The sequence below is a fragment of the Ovis aries genome, chromosome 5 (assembly GCF_016772045.2).
Source record: "Ovis aries strain OAR_USU_Benz2616 breed Rambouillet chromosome 5, ARS-UI_Ramb_v3.0, whole genome shotgun sequence".
Lineage (NCBI taxonomy): Eukaryota > Metazoa > Chordata > Mammalia > Artiodactyla > Bovidae > Ovis > Ovis aries.
In genome coordinates this window covers 38272590-38294297 of record NC_056058.1, presented here as the reverse complement: position 1 = coordinate 38294297, position 21708 = coordinate 38272590, and the positions used below count along the sequence as shown (strand labels likewise).

Below are 21708 nucleotides of genomic sequence, written 5' to 3'. Positions count from 1 at the left end.
TTCCTCTTTGCTTTCAGTCACTAGAGTAGTATCATTTGCATATCTGAGGTTGTTGATATTTCTTCTGGCAATCTCCATTCCAGCTTGTGATTCATTCAGCCTGCATTCTGCATGATGTTAAATAAACAAGATGACAATATAGAGCCTTGATGTACTTCTTTCCCAATTTGAACCAATCCATTGTTCCATGTCTGGTTCTAACTGTTGTTTTTTGCCCTGCATACAGGTTTCTCAGGAGACAGGTAAGGTGGTCTGGTGTTTCCATCTCTCTAAGGATTTTCCAGTTTGTTGTGATCCACACAATCAGAGGACTTAGTATTATAGTCAGAGTAGCAGAAAGTAGATGTTTTTCTGAAATTCCTTTGCTTTCTCTATGTTTCAATGAGTATTGTCATCTCTGATTCCTCTGCCTTTTTAAATCTAGCTTGTACATCTGGAACTTCTCAGTTCATGTACCATTGATGCCTAGCTTGAAGGATTTGGGGCATTACCTTGCTCCCATGTGAAATGAGTGCAATTGTATGGTAATTTGAACATTCTTTGCCATTGTCCTTTTTTGGGATTATTAAGAAAACTGACCTTTTAGAGTTCTGTGGCTGGAAGTAATCTTGGCTATGGAGTAGTCAAGTCAAAGTCACTCAGTCGTGTCTGACTCTTGCGACCCCATGGACTATAGCCCGCAAGGTTCCTCTGTCCATGGGATTCTCCAGGCAAGAATACTGGAGTGGGTTGCCATTTCCTTCTCCAAAGGTGATCAGCTTAGTCAGTTCAGTTCAGTCGCTCAGTTGTGTCTGATTCTTTGCCACCCCATGAATCGCAGCACGCCAGGCCTCCCTGTCTATCACCAACTCCCCGAGCTCACTCAGATTCAGGTCCTTTAAAACCCTTATGAGTTTACTGATGGCATTTTGTTGGTGCTGATCACCACAATTCTTTCTCTGAACTACCATACTACAATGCCCTGTAATTTTTTTTTTTTTTTAAAGGAAGTGGGTATTTAAAAATGGACTCATTTGTTGGTTTTTTAAGACAATTACACATAATGTTACTGGTGGGCTAATGATGGAATTCAGCTTGCCACCCCCACCAGGCCACTCTTCAAAGCAAGCTGCTTTATAGAACTTTCCCAAATGTGCAAGAATTTTGGAGTTAACTAGCAACAAGCCTGAAAATTTGGTTATGTATATAAGTACAAAGCTGGTTCGTCAAATCCCTGTTCTGGCCCTCAACCCCAGTGCATTTCAACTAAGGCAGCATCTACCTCCTTCTTAATGTTTATCAGACACTTGAAAAAGTAACATCCAGCCACTCCTTGGAGATGGTTCCCTTTTTCAGACACTGGGCTGCTGAAGGGCTCAGGAGCCTCGTGGTCCTGGACTCCATTACTAGAGCCTTTACAGCCTTCCAGAACCTCCATGTTCCCCTTTTCCTCACTCTTTTCATCCTCCATGGGTTCTGGGTTCTCCTCCTGGGAAAGTGAGTCCTGGCTGGGGCTGTGGCCCTCCACAGTGGCAGACTCACCTTCTGGAGGACCAGGGCCCCCCAGGGCACTCTCCTGGGGGCCCTGGGCAACATCTTGGCTACTGCCAGACTCTTTGAGGGGAGACTTTTTCTCTTCTAAGGCTTCAATGACATTCTTGGGAGCGAGGGGCACTTCTCTCAGTTGTCTCACTTGGTCTCTTTTTCTTCCTCTTTAAGTGAATCCAGGAGTTTTCTATGGCCGTTAGGAAAAGGCTTGTTTCCTCCTTTCCACAGGGAACTCGTTTATGCTGGACCTTTAGATCAATGAGGCTTTTTTCAAACCGTGTTGTCACAACCATGATGCCTTCCACTGTCTCAGGGCCCAGAGATGATGCTTTGAGGGCTAGTTCTTTCATCACAGACCCCAGGACTACAAATGTAATGGGCTTCCTTGGCTTCTCTAGTTTTCTTTGCTCATTGGGTGGTGATAGTACTGTTATGTCATCATAGAAACTCCAAGCCAAAGCCCATCTCAATGTCCGACCCAGGCAGAATTCAGTGTAGGTGACTTTAGGAACCCCTTGTATGTGAAGTTCTTCCTTCAGAGGAGCCAGGCTGCATTTCTTTCCCAGCATACAGCTATACCATCTTAATCTTTTTTTAAGCTGTAAACTGTCATGGATGATCCTTTCAACAAACTTTAATTCACCTCTTTCTGCCATGATCTCTGTGATTCCTCATGTATTTACAGAACTGGGTGGGGGTCTTCGAGGATTTCAAGAATTTACTCCCTTGGCTTCCAACTGATTGGCAAAAAAGGGAGGGTTGCGCATGCAGAAGTCATAAATTATCTCAGATTCTTCTTTAAGAGCATCCATCAGGAGTGTCTTCTGTGGTACTTTAACCCCTTTTATAAGATCAGATAAGTTATTCTGCTCCACATTCTTCTTTGCATAGTTGAACCACATATCATCTACTTCTGTTACAAGGAAATACCAGCCATTTAAGGTCATTCCAAGTAAAGGATAGATGCAGGATGCCCCAGTACCTATGTCAATTCCTCTTCGGAGGGTACTTTTGTCAGAGTTCTGATGACCGATCAGATCTTCTACCCAGTGAATATAGTTGAGTCTCAGGGGAACTGTAGGAATCCGTCTCTCCAGCGGAATATTGATAGAAAATCCAAAATCTTCCCTTAGCAGAGTACAACTCAGAGCTCTGACTGCTTCGAGGTCTTTAAAATTAAGACTCACTCTTCCATTCAGATTTATCTGAACATCTATAGAGTAATCTTGACTATATATATATATATATATATATATATATATATATCCCCCCCCCTTTCATACTTTAAATATATCCTGTCACTCCCTTTTCATCTACAGAATTTCTGTTGAAAAATCAGCTGTTACCCTCATGGGGATTCTTTGTATGTTATTTTCTGCTTTTCCCTTGCTGCTTTTAATAGTTTTTCTTTGTGTTTAGTTTTGATTCGTTTTATTAATATGTGTCTTGGTGCATTTCTCTTTAAATTTATCCTGTACAGGACTCACTGGACTTCCTGGACTTGGGTGGTTATTTCCTTTCCCATGTTAGGGAAGTTTTTGACTATGATATCCTAAACTATTTTCTCATAACTTTTCTTTTTCTCTTCCTCTTCTGGGATCCCTATAATTTGAATATAGGGATTTAATATTTAATTTAATATTAATATTGTCCCAGCAGTCTCTTAGACTGTCTCTTTTCATTCTTTTTTCTTCATTCTGCTCCTCAGCAGTTATTTCCATCATTCTATCTTCCAGTTCACTGGAATCACTCTTCTGCTTCACTTATTCTGCTATCAATTCCTTCTAGAGTATTTTTAATTTCAATGGTTATGTTGTTCATCACTGTTTGCTTTTTCTTAATTTCTTTTATGTCTTTGTTAAATGTGTTAAATATTTCCTGCATTTTCTCTATTCTATTTTCAATATTTTTAAACATCTTTGCTATCATTACTCTAATTTCTTTTTCAGATAGGTTGCTCTTCCCTCTTCATTTATTTGGTCTTGTAGTTTTTCACCATGATTCTTCATCTGTAATGCATTTTTTGTCATTTCTTTTTTTTTTTTTTTTTCTTTTGGATGGGTGTGTCCCTGCTCCTGTCTCACTAGTTGTGTAGCCTGAGGTTTCCAACAGTGGAGTTTGCAGGAGTGAAGGGGTCCACAGAGGAGAGGGATCCTGGAGGGAGAAGGAAACCAGAGAACAGAGGGTGACCCTGGAGGATGGAGGGAGACTCCTGGATAGCACAGGGATCAGCCTGGAGGGAGGAAGAGGGCCTCAAAGGGAGGAGAGGGCCCTGGAGGGCAGAGGAGAAACTTGGAAGGCAGAGTGCCCAGTCCAGAGGCCAGATGGATGTCCCTAGAAAGAGGATGGGGGCCCCAGGAAAAAGAGGTCCCAGAGGGAGTTGGAAACTAGAAGGCAGAGGGCAGCCTGGAGGGTAGAGGGGGGCCCTGGAGGACAGAGTTGGCTCCACGGGGTGGAGAAGGTGGCCTGGGGACCTTAGGAGGCTCCCCAGGGCTGAGCGGGTGGGGGAAGACCAGTCAGTTACCTGTTCCTGGAAGCCTGCAGGATCCTCCCCTAGTGGCCCACCTTTTCCTCTCTCCACAGGAACCTCCCCCTCCTTCTCATGTCCACAGGACCCACACAGGTAGAGGGGCCCCTGAAGAGTACAGAGTGCCCCAAAGGTGTGAGGGCTCAACTGGAGGGTAGAGAGGGCCCCAGAGGGCAGATGGGGCTTCAGAAGGCAGAGACCCAGGGGCCCCAGAAGGCTCCCTGGGGCCAAGTGAAATGGGAACCACAAGGGATTCCTCTATGGATCCTCTGATCCCATCAGGGGTCTCTCTTGGCCTAGCAGTCATGTTGCTCCTAGCTCCCAAAGATACCCAAATGACTCCCCCTCTCCCAGCAGCCCCTCAGTCAACCTGGCTGAGTGATGGAGAGCCCCAGAGGCTTCCCTCAGTGGATCCTCCAATCCCAGGAGATTCCTCCCTTTCGGCTGTGTTGACGTGTTTCTACTGGCACCCAGGGAACCAAAACCACTCCTGCACCCAAACTGGTTTTTGAGCCCAAATCTCTCCCCCTCCCCCAGCAGCCCCTCAGCCGTTGGCCCCCAACTTCAATCTCCCCCACTTCCCCTAACCAGTACCAGGTTGCCCCCAGGGCTTCTCCTGCAGCCTGTCTGCCAGAGGTCCCCCACCAGCACCTGGTGAGTATCCTAGGCCTGAGGAGACACAGACTCTGTGTCTTCCCTCATTGCCATCTTGATTCTGCCCCCTGTCCATTTTTTGATTGGGTTGTTTGTTTGTATGCTGTTAAGCATCATAAGCGATTTGTAAATTTTAGAGAGTAATTCCTTGTTAGTCACATCATTTGCACGTATTTTCTCCCAATCTGTGGGTTGTCTTTTCATTTTGTTTATTGTTTCCTTTGCTGTGCAAGAACTTTTGAGTTTAAGTAAGTCCCATTTGTTTATTTTTGTTTTTATTTCCATTATTCTTGAAGACAGATTGAAAAAGATACTGCTGTGATTTGTCAGAGACTGTTATGCTGCTGTTTTCCTCTAGAAGTTTTATAGTGTTTAGCCTTATATTTAGGCCTTTAATCTATTATGAGTTTATTTTTGTGTATGGTGTTAAAGAATGATCTGATTTCATTTTTTTTGCATGTGAAACTGTCCAGTTTTCCCAGCACCATTTGTTGAAGGGACTAAGGTTGTGTGGTCTTGTCTTGTGTAGTCTTTGTCATAGATTAACTGACTATAGGTTCATGGGTTTATTTATGGGCTCTCTGTTATGTTCCATTGATCTATATTTCTATTTTTGTGCCAGCACCATATTGTTTTGATGACTGTAGCTTTGTAATATTGTTGGAAGTCAGTGAGCCTGATTCCTCCAGCTCTGTGTTTTATTCTCAAGATTGCTTTGGCTGCTCGGGGTCTTTTGTGTCTGCATACACATTTTGAGATTTTTGTTGTTGTTGTTCTATATAACTGAGTATTTTCAAAATTGGTATTTATTTATTTATTTGGTTGGATTGGGTCTTAGTTGCAGCACGCAGGATCTTTGACCTTTAGTTGCAGCATGTGAACTCTTGCTTGTGACATGTGGGATCTAGCTCCCTGAAAAAGGATTGAACCTGAGCCCCCTGCATTGGGAGCATGGAGTCTTAGCCACTGGGTCACCAGGGAATTCCCCAGTCTTGCAAGTGAATATTTAAAAAAAAAAAAAAAACTTTATTTCTTTTAATATATTTAAATTTCACTTGTGGAAAGCCATTAGGAAAGAAATTATTTGAAAACCAAGATGGCCAGTTTTCATGATGATGAATAGCTATGTTTGTCCTGAGGGACAATGCCTTTTGAATCTGCGAGAGAGAAATATCCTTTCTGTATGTGGCTGCTCCTGGAAAAAGTAAAATTTACTATGTTTAGGTCAATTCAATAAAGTTTTAATAGAACATACTTGTTGAGGAGTCAGAAAATCACCCAAATAAATGAGGCTCCATAAGAAGCCAAAATGAGAGACATATTTAAGCAACCCAGGATAATAAAATACCAGATAAACAAAGTAATTTATCCCTACCCACCCTCCCACATAGTCTTGTTTTGAGCAAAATGCAAAGCAATAGAGAAAAACAAATCGTGTGATGGGTATCTAGGGACTCACTTCCTCTGTGGTTTCCTATTTGTCTCAAGGACTCTCTGGAGTACTTACTTTTATCAAATGTATGTGTAATTATCTATATGATCTCAGAAATATTGCTTGCACATGGAAAACAAAATGCTCCAGTCTCCTACAACAAGCCTTCTTCAGGAAGTAACCAGGAGCATCACTTCTTTGGGGGAAGCATGTTGTGTTAAGGAAAATCCAGTGTGTGTAGGTACACAAGTGCAGGTAAAATGAAGAGACTGGCCTGGCTTCCAGTAATTCTACCCACTGTTTTGCCTCTCTTTGGGGTAGTATTTCCACTTAATAGAGTCCTTTGTAGCATCTTGAACAACCAGAGGGGAATATTTTGTTCAATTAAATGGGTGCAACTTTAAGGATATGGAACAAACATTAGGAACATTTTTATTAAACTAAATCACCTCTTATATCTGGTTCTTTCTTCAACTTTCACCTCCTTGTCTCACTGTTCCTAAGAGTTTTCCATAACTTCTGTCTAGAAATTTAGTAGTCAGCTGATGGGAAAATGCAATTATTGGATCCCAGAAGTAAGTAAATCTAGTAAACATCAATGAAACAACATTAAGAGTAAATTGTCAGTGTTACCTTCATTTTCAGTGGTAAAATGAAAATGAAATTTACACATAATCACTGTTGCCACCAAGAGGTACCACTTGGTGATATTGGTTGGGAAAATGGAAAATCTTAGAGCTTTTCTTATCCCAATCAGAGCTTTCCCTTTGAAATTCGTTCTTTGTAGACTGAAATTTTCTTACTGCCTACATACAACCTGAGTAAATAGTGATATGGACATAAAAGTTAAAGTTCATGCTTAGTTGCTTCTAGTCTGTTTCAAGCTACTTAGAGTAGAAAATTCTCCATTTCCATTTCCATAAACTTGTGGAGAGGAACATCCTCCCTCTTGAATGTAGGCACAATCTTATTTCTCATTTAGAGTTTATGAAATCTAATTTCATTATTATTTCTGAATTTATCTTGATGTGGTTTATATAAGTTTATATGAAAAAATCTAAAGGAGAACACAGCTTTGACTATATTGGTTGATTCCTTGGTTAATGTATATTGTTTTAGAAAATGACCCCCTAGATTCAAGTACAAGACAACACTTTCATTTTGCCATACTCTATTTCATATTTATCTATGGTTTCTTCCATAAATATATGTAACTAGATCCACAGGTAGAGGAGAGCTAAGAAAAAATTTATGTATTTACCTGTTGCATGTCTAGTCATGACTGTAAGAAATTGCTACATATGACCTCAAGGGATTCTTTATAGTGAAAATAGTTTGTGATCATAGGCAACCCATAGATCTTTATTACTGAGTCTTAGGTCAGTTCAGTTCAGTCGCTCAGTCATGTCCGACTCTTTGTGACCCCATGAACTGCAGCACGCCAGGCCTCCCTGTCCATCACCAGCTCCCGGAGTTCATTCAAACTCACGTCCATCGAGTCAGTGATGTCATCCAGCCATCTCATCCTCTGTCGTCCCCTTCTCCTCCTGTCCCCAATCCCTCCCAGCATCAGAGTCTTTTCCAATGAGTCAGCTCTTTTCACGAGGTGGCCAAAGTACTGGAGTTTCAGCTTCAGCATCATTCCTTCCAAAGAACACCCAGGACTGATCTCCTTCAGAATGGACTGGTTGGATCTCTTTGCAGTCCAAGGGACTCTCAAGAGTCTTCTCCAACACCACTGTTTAAAAGAATCAATTCTTCAGTGTTCAGCCTTCTTCACAGTCCAACTCTCACATCCATACATGACCACAGGAAAAACCATAGCCTTGACTAGACAGACCTTTGTTGGCAAAGTAATGTCTCTGCTTTAAGATCATAAAATTGAGAATGATAGAGGTAGAAATTCTGAGAAATGTAATAGATCATATTAATTGTTTCTAATTCTCTTTTCATGCCTCATCATTTTAGAGTTTGCTGTCAGTGGAGCTTACTTCCCCATCATATTGATGTTGAGTTTCTACTTGTGACTTACTTTAGTCAGTGGAACTTGGTAGAAAGTAACAGAGTCAGCTTTAAGTTCTGCCCTTAGTGGAAATCCCGGGAGGCTTAGAGGGTAAAGCATCTGCCTGCACCACAGGAGACCAGGGTTAGATCCAAGACCCAGGTTTGATCCCTGGGTTGGGAAGATCCCCTGGAAAAGGAAATGGCAACCCACTCCAGTACTCTTGCCTGAAAAATCCCATGGACGGAGGAGCCTGGTAGACTACAATCCATGGGGTTGCAAAGAGTCAGAAACGACTGAGTGACTTCACTTCACTCACTTAGGGGAAATCAGGTAATTTTGCTGTCTCCTTTTGGCTCCTGCCATCTTCTTTGAGAAGAGCAAGCCCCAGAGTGAGAGACTTATGGTGGAGTATATCTGTACTTGATGGGCATCCTAAAGCAAAATGCCTCCACCTGACTCACAAACATGGGAGCAAGAAAATACATGTTTACTGCCATAAGCCACTGAAATTTGTGGAGTTACTTTTTACCTCACATTATTACAGCAACACCTGACCAATAAAAATATTTTCAAAAGCTTTTATTTTATTTTACTTCTGTTTCCCTTTCCTTCTTCTTATAGCTCAACCAGATCGGTCAACCATGGAAGAAGAAAATGAGACATTAACAACAGATTTTATTCTCTCAGGACTCTTTCCCAATATGAAATATGTCAGTATTCTTATCTACATTATCATCTTAATTTATCTTGCCGCAGTAACTGGAAACTTCTTCCTGCTCCTCCTGATATGGATGGACTTGAATCTCCACACTCCAATGTACTTTCTGCTTAGCCAGCTTTCTCTCATAGACCTGGCCCTCATCAGCAGCACTGTTCCAAAGATGATGGTAAACTTTTTCTCTGGAAGGAAAAACATCACTCGGGCAGCCTGTGGAACCCAGGTATTTTTCTTTTTTACTCTTGGGGGTGCTGAATGTATCCTCTTGACTCTCATGGCCTATGACCGATATGTGGCTATCTGTAACCCCTTGAGATATGCAGTCATTATAAACCATGGGGTCTGTCTGCAAATGGTCATAGTGTCTTCGACAGGGGGAATTTTAGCTTCCACAGCCCACACATTCTATACTATGAGCCTGCCTATCTGTCGCTCCAGAGAAATCCACCATTTCTTCTGTGAGATGCCAGCAATCATGAAGATCTCTTGCAAAGACACTTCCATCTATGAAGTGGTGGTCTTCGTGATGGGCATTTGTTTCATCATCATCCCTTTTGGATTTATTATGGCTTCCTACATGCTCATCTTCCACACTGTCCTTCATATGAAATCCCCCCAAGGCAGGAACAAAGCGTTGGCCATCTGCTTCTCCCATCTTACAGTGGTAAGCTTTTATCTAGGACCATGTATTTATATGTACATGACACCTGGTTCTTCTCATACCCCTGATCAGGAGCAGGCTGTGTCTGTATTTTGCACTGTGCTCACACCAATGCTCAATCCATTCATCTATAGCTTGAGAAACAAAGATGTTTTGGAGGCTTTTCAGAAGGTCCTGAGGAAGCATCCAGTCTTCAAATGGACCACATACATATCAAGGTGGAAAACAGTTATCTAGAGGGTCAAGAACAAAGACTTCAAGAGCATCTCAGTCACATTTTCGAACATGAGGAACTTTGCTGTAGCCCCATACACAAACCACATTGTTGAATTCAACTGACAATATTAATTCAATAATAAATAGTTCATGAGGTGGTTTTTCTCAATCAGTTTCTAATAACTTGTTTTCAAAATAGATCAATCCAATTGGTATTAATCAAATCAGTTCATAAGCACAGAAATATTTCCAATCTTCTCTTCTTAAACATAAAATATTTAGACATTTTTAAAGTGTTCTTAAGGCTCAGCTTTATTTGGCATTATTGGTAATTCGAGTCTTGTTAATTTCCATTGTTAGAAGTACAAAGTTCCTGTGAAAGACATATGTGACTGATAATGTAAAAAAGAATTGATTTTATCATGGACAATAAGAAGATAATTTTTTTTCTCTCTTAAATACCTCTTTGCGACCCCATAGACTGTAGCCTCTGTCCATGGAACTCTCCAGGCAAGAATACTGGAGTGGGTAGATAGTCCCTTCTCCAGGGGATCTTCCTGACCCAGGGATTGAACCTGGGTCTCCCACATTGCAAGCAGATTCTTTACCACCTGAGCCACCAAGGAAGCCTTAAATACACTAGAAAACTCAATATGTTGTCTCTATTCTCTCTGCCTATCTTGGATAGCTTTTCTTGAACAAGCTTTGGATTCTGCATTCAGTGAGTGCATTTGTAACTGAAGAAAAGAAGTTGAAGTAAGAGTCTCAGAAGGCTACACCTACCCAACAGCTATTTAGAGGAGGTACCCTCTGCCTATGCCAAATATTTCCCAGACTCTGGAATCAGTCCATATTCATACCTGTTTGTTGTTTTTTCTTTTCCTTATGGGATACTTTTAAGCTATTATAAGGCACTGTCATTTATCCATAAAACATGTGAAAATAAGTCAACTTTGATGTACAGAGTTAAAAAATAATTGGAGTGTTTTTGAAGAATGTAAAGCAATTGTAAGGTTCATCAAAAAATGAGACACATTGAAAAAAATGAAACACGTTGAACTACGAATGAGGCTGAAGTAACAAATAAAGGTTAGCAATATTTCACAGTTGATTATATAAATATTAGAGAGATTTGCATTGAACTCCCAAGAAGAGATCCATGACTGCATATGGAAACACATGCAAACCCAGATTGCTAACTAAGATTAGAGTGGATGATGCCTCTATTGCTTAGAACATAGACTACAAGCAGGAAAGCTGACCAGCTGCTACTGAGACATTGGGCTGTAAAGAGCATGCGGGCAAGGCTCTCTCTAACATTGTGTCATGTGAGGCAATCCCACATTTCACATGACAAAAGAGGATAAAGTCTGGTTAGAATTGTGAGTCCCAGTAATAAGGCCCAAGACAAGATTTTATAGATTATTTTGTTTAGTTTTCTATGTCTATGAAAATTATCCTTGATATCAGGCCATATGAATCATAATAAAACTTTGTGATTGAAATACATTACAAAATCTAAGCTTGTTTTCTACCTTCATGGGTCTGTTTCTGTTCTGTATATAGATTCATTTGTATTATTTTTTAGATTCCACACATAAGTGATATCATATAGTATTTGTCTTTCTCTGCCTGATATACTTCACTAAGTATAATATTCTCTAGGTCCATCCATGTTTCTGCAATTGGCAATATTTTATTATTTTTTTACAGCTCAGTAATATTTTATTGCATATGTATAACACAACTTCTTAAGCCAATCATCTGTTGATGGGCACTTTGGCTATTTCCATGTCTTGGTATTTGTAAATAGTGCTGCTATGAATATTGGAGTGTTTGTGTCTTTTCAAATTAGAATTTTCATTTTTACCAGATACATACTCAGGATCACATGATAGCTCTATTTTTAGTTTTGAATGAAAAATCCAGACTGCTCTCCATAGTAGATGCAGCAATTTATAGTCCCACCAATTCAAGCTGAATTTAGAAAGGGTAGAGGAACTAGAGATCAAATTGCCAACATCCATCAGATCATAGAAAAAACAAGAAAGCTCCAGAAAAACATATACTTTGGCTTTATTGACTATTCCAAAGTCTTTGACTGTGTGCATCATAACAAACTGGAAAATTCTTCAAGAGATGGAATACCAGACCACCTTACTGCCTCCTGAGAAATATGTATGCAGGTCAAGAAGCAGCAATTAGAGCCATACATGAAACAAGGACTGGTTCCAAACTGGGAAAGGAGTAAGTCAAGGCTATATATTGTCACTTTGTTTATTTAACTTCTATAAAGAGTACATCATGCAAAATGCTGGGCTGGATGAAGTACAAGCTGGAATCAAGATTGCCAGGAGAAATATCCATAACCTCAGATATGCAGATGACACCACCCTTATGGCAGAAAGCAAAGAGGAACTGAAGAGCCTCTTAATGAAAGTGAAAGAGGAGAGTGAAAAAGCTGGCTTAAAACTCAACATTCAGAAACAAAGATCATGGCATATGGTCCCATTACTTCATGGCAAATAGATGGAGAAACAATGGAAACAGTGACAGACTTTATTTTCTTGGGCTCCAAAATCACTACAGATGATGACTGCAGCCATAAAATTAAAAGACGCTTGCTCCTTGGAAGAAAAGTTATGACCAACCTAGGCAGCATATTAAAAAGCAGAGACATTACTTTGCCAACAAAGGTCCATCTAGAGTCAAGGCTATGGTTTTTGCTGTAGTCATGTATGGATGTGAGAGTTTGACCATAAGGAAAACTGAGCACTGAGGAATTGATGCTTTTGAATTGCGGTGTTGGAGAAGACTCTTGAGAGTCCCTTGGACTGCAAGAAGATCAAAATCAGGAAATCAGTCCTGAATATTCATTGGAAGGACTGATGCTGAAGCTGAAACTCCAATACTTTGGCCACCCAATGCAAAGAAATGACTCCTTGGAAAACATCCTGGTGCTGGGAAAGATTGAAGGAAGAAGGGGATAACAGAGGATGCGATGGTTGGATGGCATCACTCACTCAAAGGACATGTGTTTGAGCAAGCTCCAGGAATTGGTGATGGACAGGGAAGCCTGGCATATTGCAGTCCATGGGGTCGCAAAGAGTCAGACATGACTGAGCAACTGAACTGAACTGAACTACCATCTCTCTGCGGCTTCTTCTTTGTCTGTGGATGTGGAATATCTTTTTTTGGTGGGTTCCAACATCCTTCTGCTGATGGCTGTTCAACTTCTAGTTGCAGTTTTGGTGTTCTTGCAGAAGGAGATGAGCACACATCCTTCCACTCAACCATCTTGAGCCAAAAGCCTGAAGTATCATGTCCTTAGACTAAAGACCGTTTTTTAGTATTTCTTTTAGATAGGTCTTCTAGTTTTAAATTCTCTCAATGTTTATTGATCTGGAATGTCTTCTTTGTATATTTTGAAATTTTTATACATTTTTAAAGGTTATACTCCATTTACAGTTATTACAAAATATTGCTGTATTCTTTGTGTCATACAATACATATTTATAGCCTATCTTGTACCATTATTTGTACCACTCACTCTCACGTCCTTTTTTATTGTCCTTCCCCACTCACCACTGAAAACCACTAATATGTTCTCTGCTCCTTTTTTTTGTTTGTTTTTATATTCACTGGTTTCTAGTATACTTTCGATTTTACATATAAGTGATATCATATAATATTTGTGTTTATCTAACATTCCACTCAACATAATGCACTCCAAGTCCACCCATGTTTCTCCAAATGGTAAAACTTTATTCTTTTATGGCTTAGTAGTATTCATATGTACCACTACTTTATCCATTCATCTGTTGATGGACATAGGTTGCCTCCTTATCTTGGCAACTGTAAATAATGCTGTTATGAACACTGGGGTACATGCATCTTCTTGAATTAGTATTTTTTTTAATATATATACTCATGAATGGATGGAGAAGGCAATGGCACCACTCCAGTACTCTTGCCTGGAAAATCCCATGGATGGAGGAGCCTGGAATGCTGCAGTCCACGGGGTCGCTAAGTGTCGGACATGACTGAGCGACTTCACTTTCACTTTTCACTTTCATGCATTGGAGAAGGAAGTGGCAACCCACTCCGGTGTTCTTGCCTGGAGAATCCCAGGGATGGGGGAGCCTGGTTGGTGCCATCTATGGGGTCGCACAAAGTCAGACACGACTGAAGCGACTTAGCAGCATGAATGGAATTGCAGGGTCATTGGGAATTTTATTTTTAATTTTTTGAAAAAACTCTACACTGTTTCCCACAGTGGCTGAACAAAATTTATGTTCCCAGCAACAGCATAGGAGGGTTTCATTTCCTCCACATCCTTACCAATATTTATTACTTGTGTTCTTTTTTATGATAACCATTCTAATTGGTTTGAGGTCATATCTTGTGGTTTTGATTTGCATTCTCTTGATGATCAGCAATGTTAAGCTACTTATCACTAACAAAACAAAAAGTCAGCCTACTGAATAGAAGACAATGGTTGCAAATGATATGTCTGATAAGAGATTAATATCCAACATATATAAACAGATCATACAAGTCAACATCAAAAAATAAAACAACTCTAAAATAGGCAGAACTGAATAGACATTTTTCAAAGTGGAAATGTGGAGACGGCAATGGCAACCCACTCCACTACTCTTGCCTGGAAAATCCCATGGATGGAGGAGGCTTGTGGGCTGCAGTCCATAGGGTTGCTAAATTGGACACGACTGAGTGACTTCACTTTCACTTTTCACTTTCATGCATTGGAGAAGGAAATGCCAACCCACTCCGGTGATCTTGCCTGGAGGATCCCAGGGACAGGGGAGCCTGGTTGGTGGCCATCTATGGGGTCGCACAGAGTCAGACACGATGGAAGCGACTTAGCAACAACAACAATAGTCAGATGATACCTTTACTGTATTTTTTACATATACAGTTGTGCTGGGTATAATATTCTTGCTTCACAGTTTTTTTCATTGAGCACTTGGCAGAAATATTTTGACATAAAATTTAAAATATTTCTTTGTGGTACTTATAGACAATGGAATATTACTCAGCCTTAAAAGGGAATGCAGTTGAGTCCGTTGTAGTGAAGTGGATGAACCTAGAGCCTGTTATACAGAGTGAAGTAAGTCAAAATAGAAAAACAAATACTGTATATTATTGTGTATACATGGAATCTAGAAAGATGATACTGATGAACCTATCTGCAGGTCAGCAGTAGAGATGAAGACATTGGGAACAGACTTGTGGACCAGTGGGGGAAGGAGAGTGTAGGACAAATCGAGAGAGTAGAATTGAAACATATACATTACCATATATAAAATAGGTAACAAGCGGCAATTTGCTGTATGAAGCAGGGAGCTCAGCTTGGTGCTCTGTGACAATCAAGAGGGATGGGATGGGGTGGGATATGGGAGGGAGTTCAAGAGTAAGAGGACATATGTATACCTATGGCTGATTCATGTTGATAAGTGGCAGAAGCCAACACAACATTGTAAAGCAATATCTCTAATTAAAAATAAATTTAAAAATTTTAAGATACTTCTAAGAAAGAAAAGAGACTAAAGAAAGTCATATGGAATGCACAATGATGTTATGACAATGGTAGCTAATGATAGATTGAAAACAGCAGGGAGAAGTGTGTTCCAGACTGCTTCAGTTTGTGAGATATATGTTCATGAGTCCAAATAAATGGTTTGAAGAGGGTCAAAATGAAACGTGAGAAGTACATATATTAAGCCCAAACAGGTTGAGAGTTTATGATCTGTGCTAATATTCCTAGTGCTAGAGGATTACATTTACCACTTTAAAATCAAATGGTGCTTAACAAAGAGGAACACAAATGTCACAGTCATAATTAAAGCTAAGTCTAGGGTTAGTTGGGTTTCCCTTGTGGCTCAGCTGGTAAAGAATTCACCTACAATGCTGGAGACCTGGGTTCAAACCCTGGGTTGGGAAGATCCCCTTGAGAAGGGAAAGGATACCAACTCCAGTATTCTGGCCTGGAGAATTCCATGAACTATATAGTCCATGGGATCACAAAGAATCAGACATAACTGAGTGACTTTCACTTTCACTTAGGGTTAGTTACAAAAACAATGTGGTTGGTAGGTGTTTGAAAAATTGACATTTACTAAAGAATGGGTGCCCTAAAGTTGGCAGTTGAAATCACTGCCAAACTCTCCTGAGAATACTGAAGAATGATAGTGACAAAATATGCTGCCACAGTAGTCTGATACTTCAAGCAAAATATCTCTGGAAGGACAGTGTATACCCCAAATTTCAGTACTGCTTGAAATGGAATTGACCTTCCTGTTGTCAATAAATACATTGATAAAATATAAAAAGGATCTTGCATTCTGCTTTTTGTGTTTGGTGCCCTGCCTCAGAGCTGTGACTGAAGGGTCACTTTCCTAAATCATTCAAAGCTGCTCATAGTCTAGGTGTGACCCTGAAAACTAGGTAATACTGGGGATCATGTGTGCAGGACACCAGGTGTTCCTGGAACTAGCAAGGATACATGGAAAATCTGACATTGAACTTTATTCATTCTGAATTGATGGTTATTGTTTGACTTCTGTTTTTTGTCATCAGGCCAAAAGACCTAGGAAAACGAGCTCCCACGTGGAACAGTTTGGGACCAGCTCTTCCTACTCTGTGTTTTCCAGGAATGAGATAAGTCCCCTTTGGGGGATCCCTATGCTAATAATCCCAAGACCAGAGATGTCATGTTTCTACATATGGCATGAAAATTATGGCCTTGGAGGGATATGGGCTGATGGCATCTTTTCCTTATAATTATATCTAGAGAGCCTCATATCACATACATGGACTCACTTCATTGACTCAGTCTGGTGAGTTTCCATTTTGCAACTTCATTAATGTGAGTGCTCAAGACGCAGGTGTCTTGTGTCTTGAGGCAAAATTTTCTCAATGAAGTGATAGGAGGATTATCTCATAATTTCAGACTTATATGTTAGAAGGTCAGAAAAAAACACAGTAGATATTTACAGATGAAAACACCAATTTTGTAAATTCTACTGAGCAATGTATTGTGATTATGAATATTCACATCAGGACCAGCTTCCAGCTGTATCCTGCATTGTTTAATTACTGAAGGAGAGTGGATATATTGCATTCTTTTTTTATTTTATTTTTCCCTGAGAATTTGCATATTTCACAAAGGTCCATGAAAGTGACCAAAATGGGGAGGGGATCTTCCTCTCCTAAAACTGTATGAGATTTTTCTCATGTTTCCCACTATTGCCACTGAAGCAGTGTTTTGTAGGCAGTATGATAATGTGGATGGCAAAAATAAAATAATTAAATACTGATTAATATAATAATAAAACAAACTTTAAGATGCTATTTTGTGATGTAGTATAAATAATTTTATCTAAACTAGGAAGAGTACTAAAATCTTTGCAGAAATGATGCCATTCATGAAATGAAACAAACCTAAAATTAAATATTACCCTAAGGATGAAGAACTAGATTTGCCAAACTTTATTCTCTCAGAACAACTTATTTGTTATCTCCCCAAATAACAGTTGGATTCTAGATATGACCTACTCTTTTCATTATTTCTTCTCTTTTCCTTTGAATCTAACCACTCTGAGTTTAGATAAATTTCTTGTTCTTGGTTTATCTAGTCTTATTTTCCCATCAGTATTCATAATATATGCATACTTTGAGTCTTAGAATATTGAGAATAGACTAAAATATAGCCAATTTAATGAGGATGAATGTGATCCATACTGTCTCCTGAGTCAGCTCAGAGGCTTTACATATAGACTCTGAAGTACCTGTTTTTATCTCTTCTAGTGAGTCCTGAGACATGAATTCATTACAGTTATGCTCTACAGTCTGACCAAATCTATGTGACTTCAATGGATGCTTCTAATTCTATTTCTCCTTTGGTCTGGACCATGTTACTAAAATTCTATGACTCTTTTAAGCCAGGGTGTCAGATTCAAAAAATAAAAATTCATGGCACCCACTTAAGTTTGAATTTTAGTTGAGTAACAGATAACGTTTAAAAACAAAATCATACCTGTAACTTTTTCAAGGTTTGTATAAGCATACGTTCTATCAAATTGCTGCCTTCTATGTTTTATGGCAATGGTTCCTACAGGTAAAAGTGCCTTGAAAACAAGTGATTTTGACTAGACTACCCACAACCATCAATATTGACCCTACAGATTGCTTTCATTTAGAAAAATAAAAAAAGATAAAAAATGAAAAGGGCTTTCCAATTTCAGGAAATTGAATCTTTCTCCTTTGGATGGTTTATATTGTGGATACATTTTAACGAGAAATAAAGACATATAGAATCTAAAATAACAGAAGTGAAACACTTTTCTGCAAAAGAGTTTTCAGTTTGAGCATTCAATATTTGCCTGCAGTTCTGAGAAATCTTTATACAAAAAATATTAATTGAAATTAAATTTTAATTGGGTACAGTATACTAATGCATATATATGGAATTTAGAAAGATGGTAACGATAACCCTGTATGCAAGACAGCAAAAGAGACACAGATGTATAGAATAGTCTTTTGGACTCTGTGGGAGAGGGAGAGGGTGGGATGATTTGGGGGAATGGCATTGAAACTTGTATAATATCAAATAAGAAACGAATCTCCAGTCCAGGTTTGATGCAGGATACAGGATGCTTGGGGCTGGTGCACTGAGATGACCCAGAGAGATGGTATGGCGGATTCATGTTGATGTATGGCAAAAGCAATACAATATTGTAAAGTAATTAGCCTCCAATTAAAATAAATAAATTTAAATTTTAAAAGATCTTAATTGAGTACCCTATGTGCTGTTTGGTAATCCCATTTCGTGAGATTTTATTGTCATCTCCAGTTCAGCCACAGTACCAATGAACTCAAAACCCTCATTGGGGAAAGGAGCACTGACCATCTAAGAAATCAATTCTTAGTGCCCATGTGAGTGCTAAGTCGCTTCAATCCTTTCTGGCTTTTTGTGACCCTATGGACCATAGCCTGACAAGCTCCTCTGTCCATGGGATTTCCCAGGCAAGAATACTGCAATGGGTTGCCATGCCCTCCTCCAGGGGATCATCTTGACCCATGGATCAAACCCATGTCACTTACATCTCCTGCATTGGCAGAGGATTTCTTTACCACTAGCAGCACCTGGGAAGCCCTCTTAGACAGTATGTGATACTAAAAATCTCCCTATACTAATTAGGATTTTATAGAGAAAAAAGACATATTTAATCAACTGTGCAATTTCTCATTCATAAACTTATAAATATTTGGTTTTAGTGTAACATTCTACTCTGTCATGAATTTCTGAATATGAATCAAGAATACCACCTGGCTACATTTATGCATTGCTTTCATATTTTATTTATGGAAATGTATTTCTGTAAGAAACCTTAAAAACATAACCAAACACTTATAGACACCAAAAGAAGAATATGAAGCTATATGAGGTTTTTTTTTTCTTATACAGCTGAAAGTTGCTACATTCTGGATTGATTTAATTGGATAAAATCATAATGTTTATATTCATGGTAAATACATGAAAATGTAACTTTTAAAATTCTTCAGTAAAATTTTTGTATGGGTTCTGATATTTAATGGATCTTGATAAGTACAAAAGAGAATAACTTGCTACTACTTTTACTATAGTAATATTTTAATATTGCTTTTTTATTTTTAATTACTTTAATATTGGAAATATACATATCTTTTCTCTCTTGGTCTACTTTATTTTCTAAATAATTTATTTATTTTAATTGGAGGCTAACTACTTTACAATATTTTGGTGGTTTTTGCCATACACTGACATGAATCAGCCGTGGGTGTAAACGTGTCCCCCGCATCCTGAACCCCCCCCTCCAAACTCTCTCCCCATCCCATCCTTCTGGGTTGTCACTGTACACTGGCTTTGAATGCCCTGTTTCATGCATCAAACTTGGACTAGTCATCTATTGCACATATGATAATATACATGTTTCAATGCTATTCTCTCAAATCATCCACCCTCGCCCTCTCCCAAAAGTCTGTTCTTTATATGTGTCTCTTTTGCTGTCTCACATATAGCATCTTCGTTACCATCTTTCTAAATTCCATATATATGCTTTAATATGCTGTATTGGTGGGGGGTTTTTCCTGACTTACTTCACTCTGTATAAAAAGCTCCAGTTTCATCCACCTCATTAGAACTGACTCAAATATGTTTCTTAATAGCTGAGTAATATTCCATTGTCTATATGTACCACAACTTTCTTATCCATTTATCTGCCAATGAACATCTAGGTTGCGTCCATGTCCTAGCTACTGTAAACAATGCTGCGATGAATACTGGGGTACATGTGTCTCTTTCAATTCTGGTTTCCTCGGTGTGCATGCCCAGCCGTGGGATTGCTGGGTTGTATAACAGTTCTATTTGCTGTTTTGGCCACCTGATGTGAAGAGCTGACTCATTTGAAAAGACCCTGATGCTGGGTAAGATTGAGGGCAGGAGGAGAAGAGGATGACAGAGAATGAGATGGTTGGATGTCATCACCGACTCAATGGACATGGGTTTGGGTGAACTCCAGGAGTTGGTGATGGACAGGGAGGCCTGGCGTGCTGAGGTTCATGAGGTCGCAAAGAGTCGGACACGACTGAGTGACTGAACTGAACTGATATACTATATTTAGTATTTATCAAAATTATTAGATGAAATGAAAAAAGATGATGAGAATGAATATAATTAAAAAGTAATAACATTGATGATGTGAGGTCTATTTTTTTTCAGACAAATAATATATTTTTCCTCTTCATTAAGATGAACACCCTTTCTACTTATGTTATCATTTAAAAATGCTTTATTTCCCAAGTTGACATTGGACTTTTCACCAATTACCTTTTTTCCTCTCTTCCACATCTTTGTACTCCTTCTGAATCACAGGCCTAAGCCCACTGAACTGGCAACCAGTTACCCGGCCCTCGTCCACATAGTAACGCTCCTTGTTGTAGCATTTTTGGTGTCTCCAGATCTGCTTGAGTCACTGAATTATTTGAATGACTTCAAATGCAAGGCATTCATCTTCATAAACAGGGTTATGGGGGGGTGGGCCTCTCCATCTGTATTATCTGCTTTGTGAGCATAATCCAGGCCATCACCATCCCATCAGTCCCACACCTCCTGGCTCATGAGGTTTAAAAATAAATCCACAAATTATCTTGTTCATATATTTTTCTTCTTTTGGTTTCTCAATGTGACTTCCAGGAGTAACCTCATGTTCTACACTGTGGCTTCTTCCAATGAGAACAAGACTAATCTGGTTTTCAGTAAACACTGTTCACTTTCTCATATGGGTTACATCATCAAGGGCTTGTTTCTCACTCTGACAATATACAGGGATGTCTTCATCTTAGGCATTATGCTGCTCTCAAGGGCATACATGGTGATTCTCTTGTTTCAGCATCAGAGATGGTTCAAGAACCTTCACAGCACTAGTCTCCCCTCAAAAGTCTCTCTGGAGAAAAGAGCCACTAAGACCATTGTTCTGTTGGTGTGTTTCTTTGTGTTCACATGCTGGGTGGATTTCATCATCTCAACCTCCTCAGTTCTTATTTGGTCATATGAGCCAGTCATCCTGGATGTCCAGACACTTGGATCAATTTCTATTCCATTATCAGTCCTTTGGTGCTAATTGTTTTGGATAGAAGGGCAATTAGTATTGTGAAAAGTATGTGGCAGACATCATCAAATTTTAACAAGTTATTGAATAAATAATTCCCTTGAAAATATTCCTCCTATCATCAGTTAAACTATCCAAGTAGGACAGATTTTGCAACACAATTTATTTAAAACATATGGAATCACATGTTCCTATATCTAAACATAAGTTGAAATCTACATCAATTTCTTTGTGGTTTCCTTAATTTAATACTCATCTTGTTTTGAATATCACATATGCTTACAAGATTTTTGCTC

The 21708-nt window shown here is 39.3% G+C and overlaps 1 protein-coding gene and 1 pseudogene across 1 annotated transcript; one reads left to right on the top strand and one right to left on the bottom strand.

Moving 5' to 3' along the window:
• Positions 1 to 1100: 1100 nt before the first annotated feature.
• Positions 1101 to 7410, bottom strand: LOC101112729 (RNA N6-adenosine-methyltransferase METTL16-like; annotated as a pseudogene).
• A 1376-nt stretch (positions 7411 to 8786) lies between these two features.
• LOC114114935 (olfactory receptor 2L8-like) lies at positions 8787 to 9761 on the top strand. The gene has a single exon (XM_027970594.1). The coding sequence runs from the start codon at positions 8787 to 8789 to the stop codon at positions 9759 to 9761; it is 975 nt and encodes a 324-aa protein (XP_027826395.1).
• Positions 9762 to 21708: the final 11947 nt, after the last annotated feature.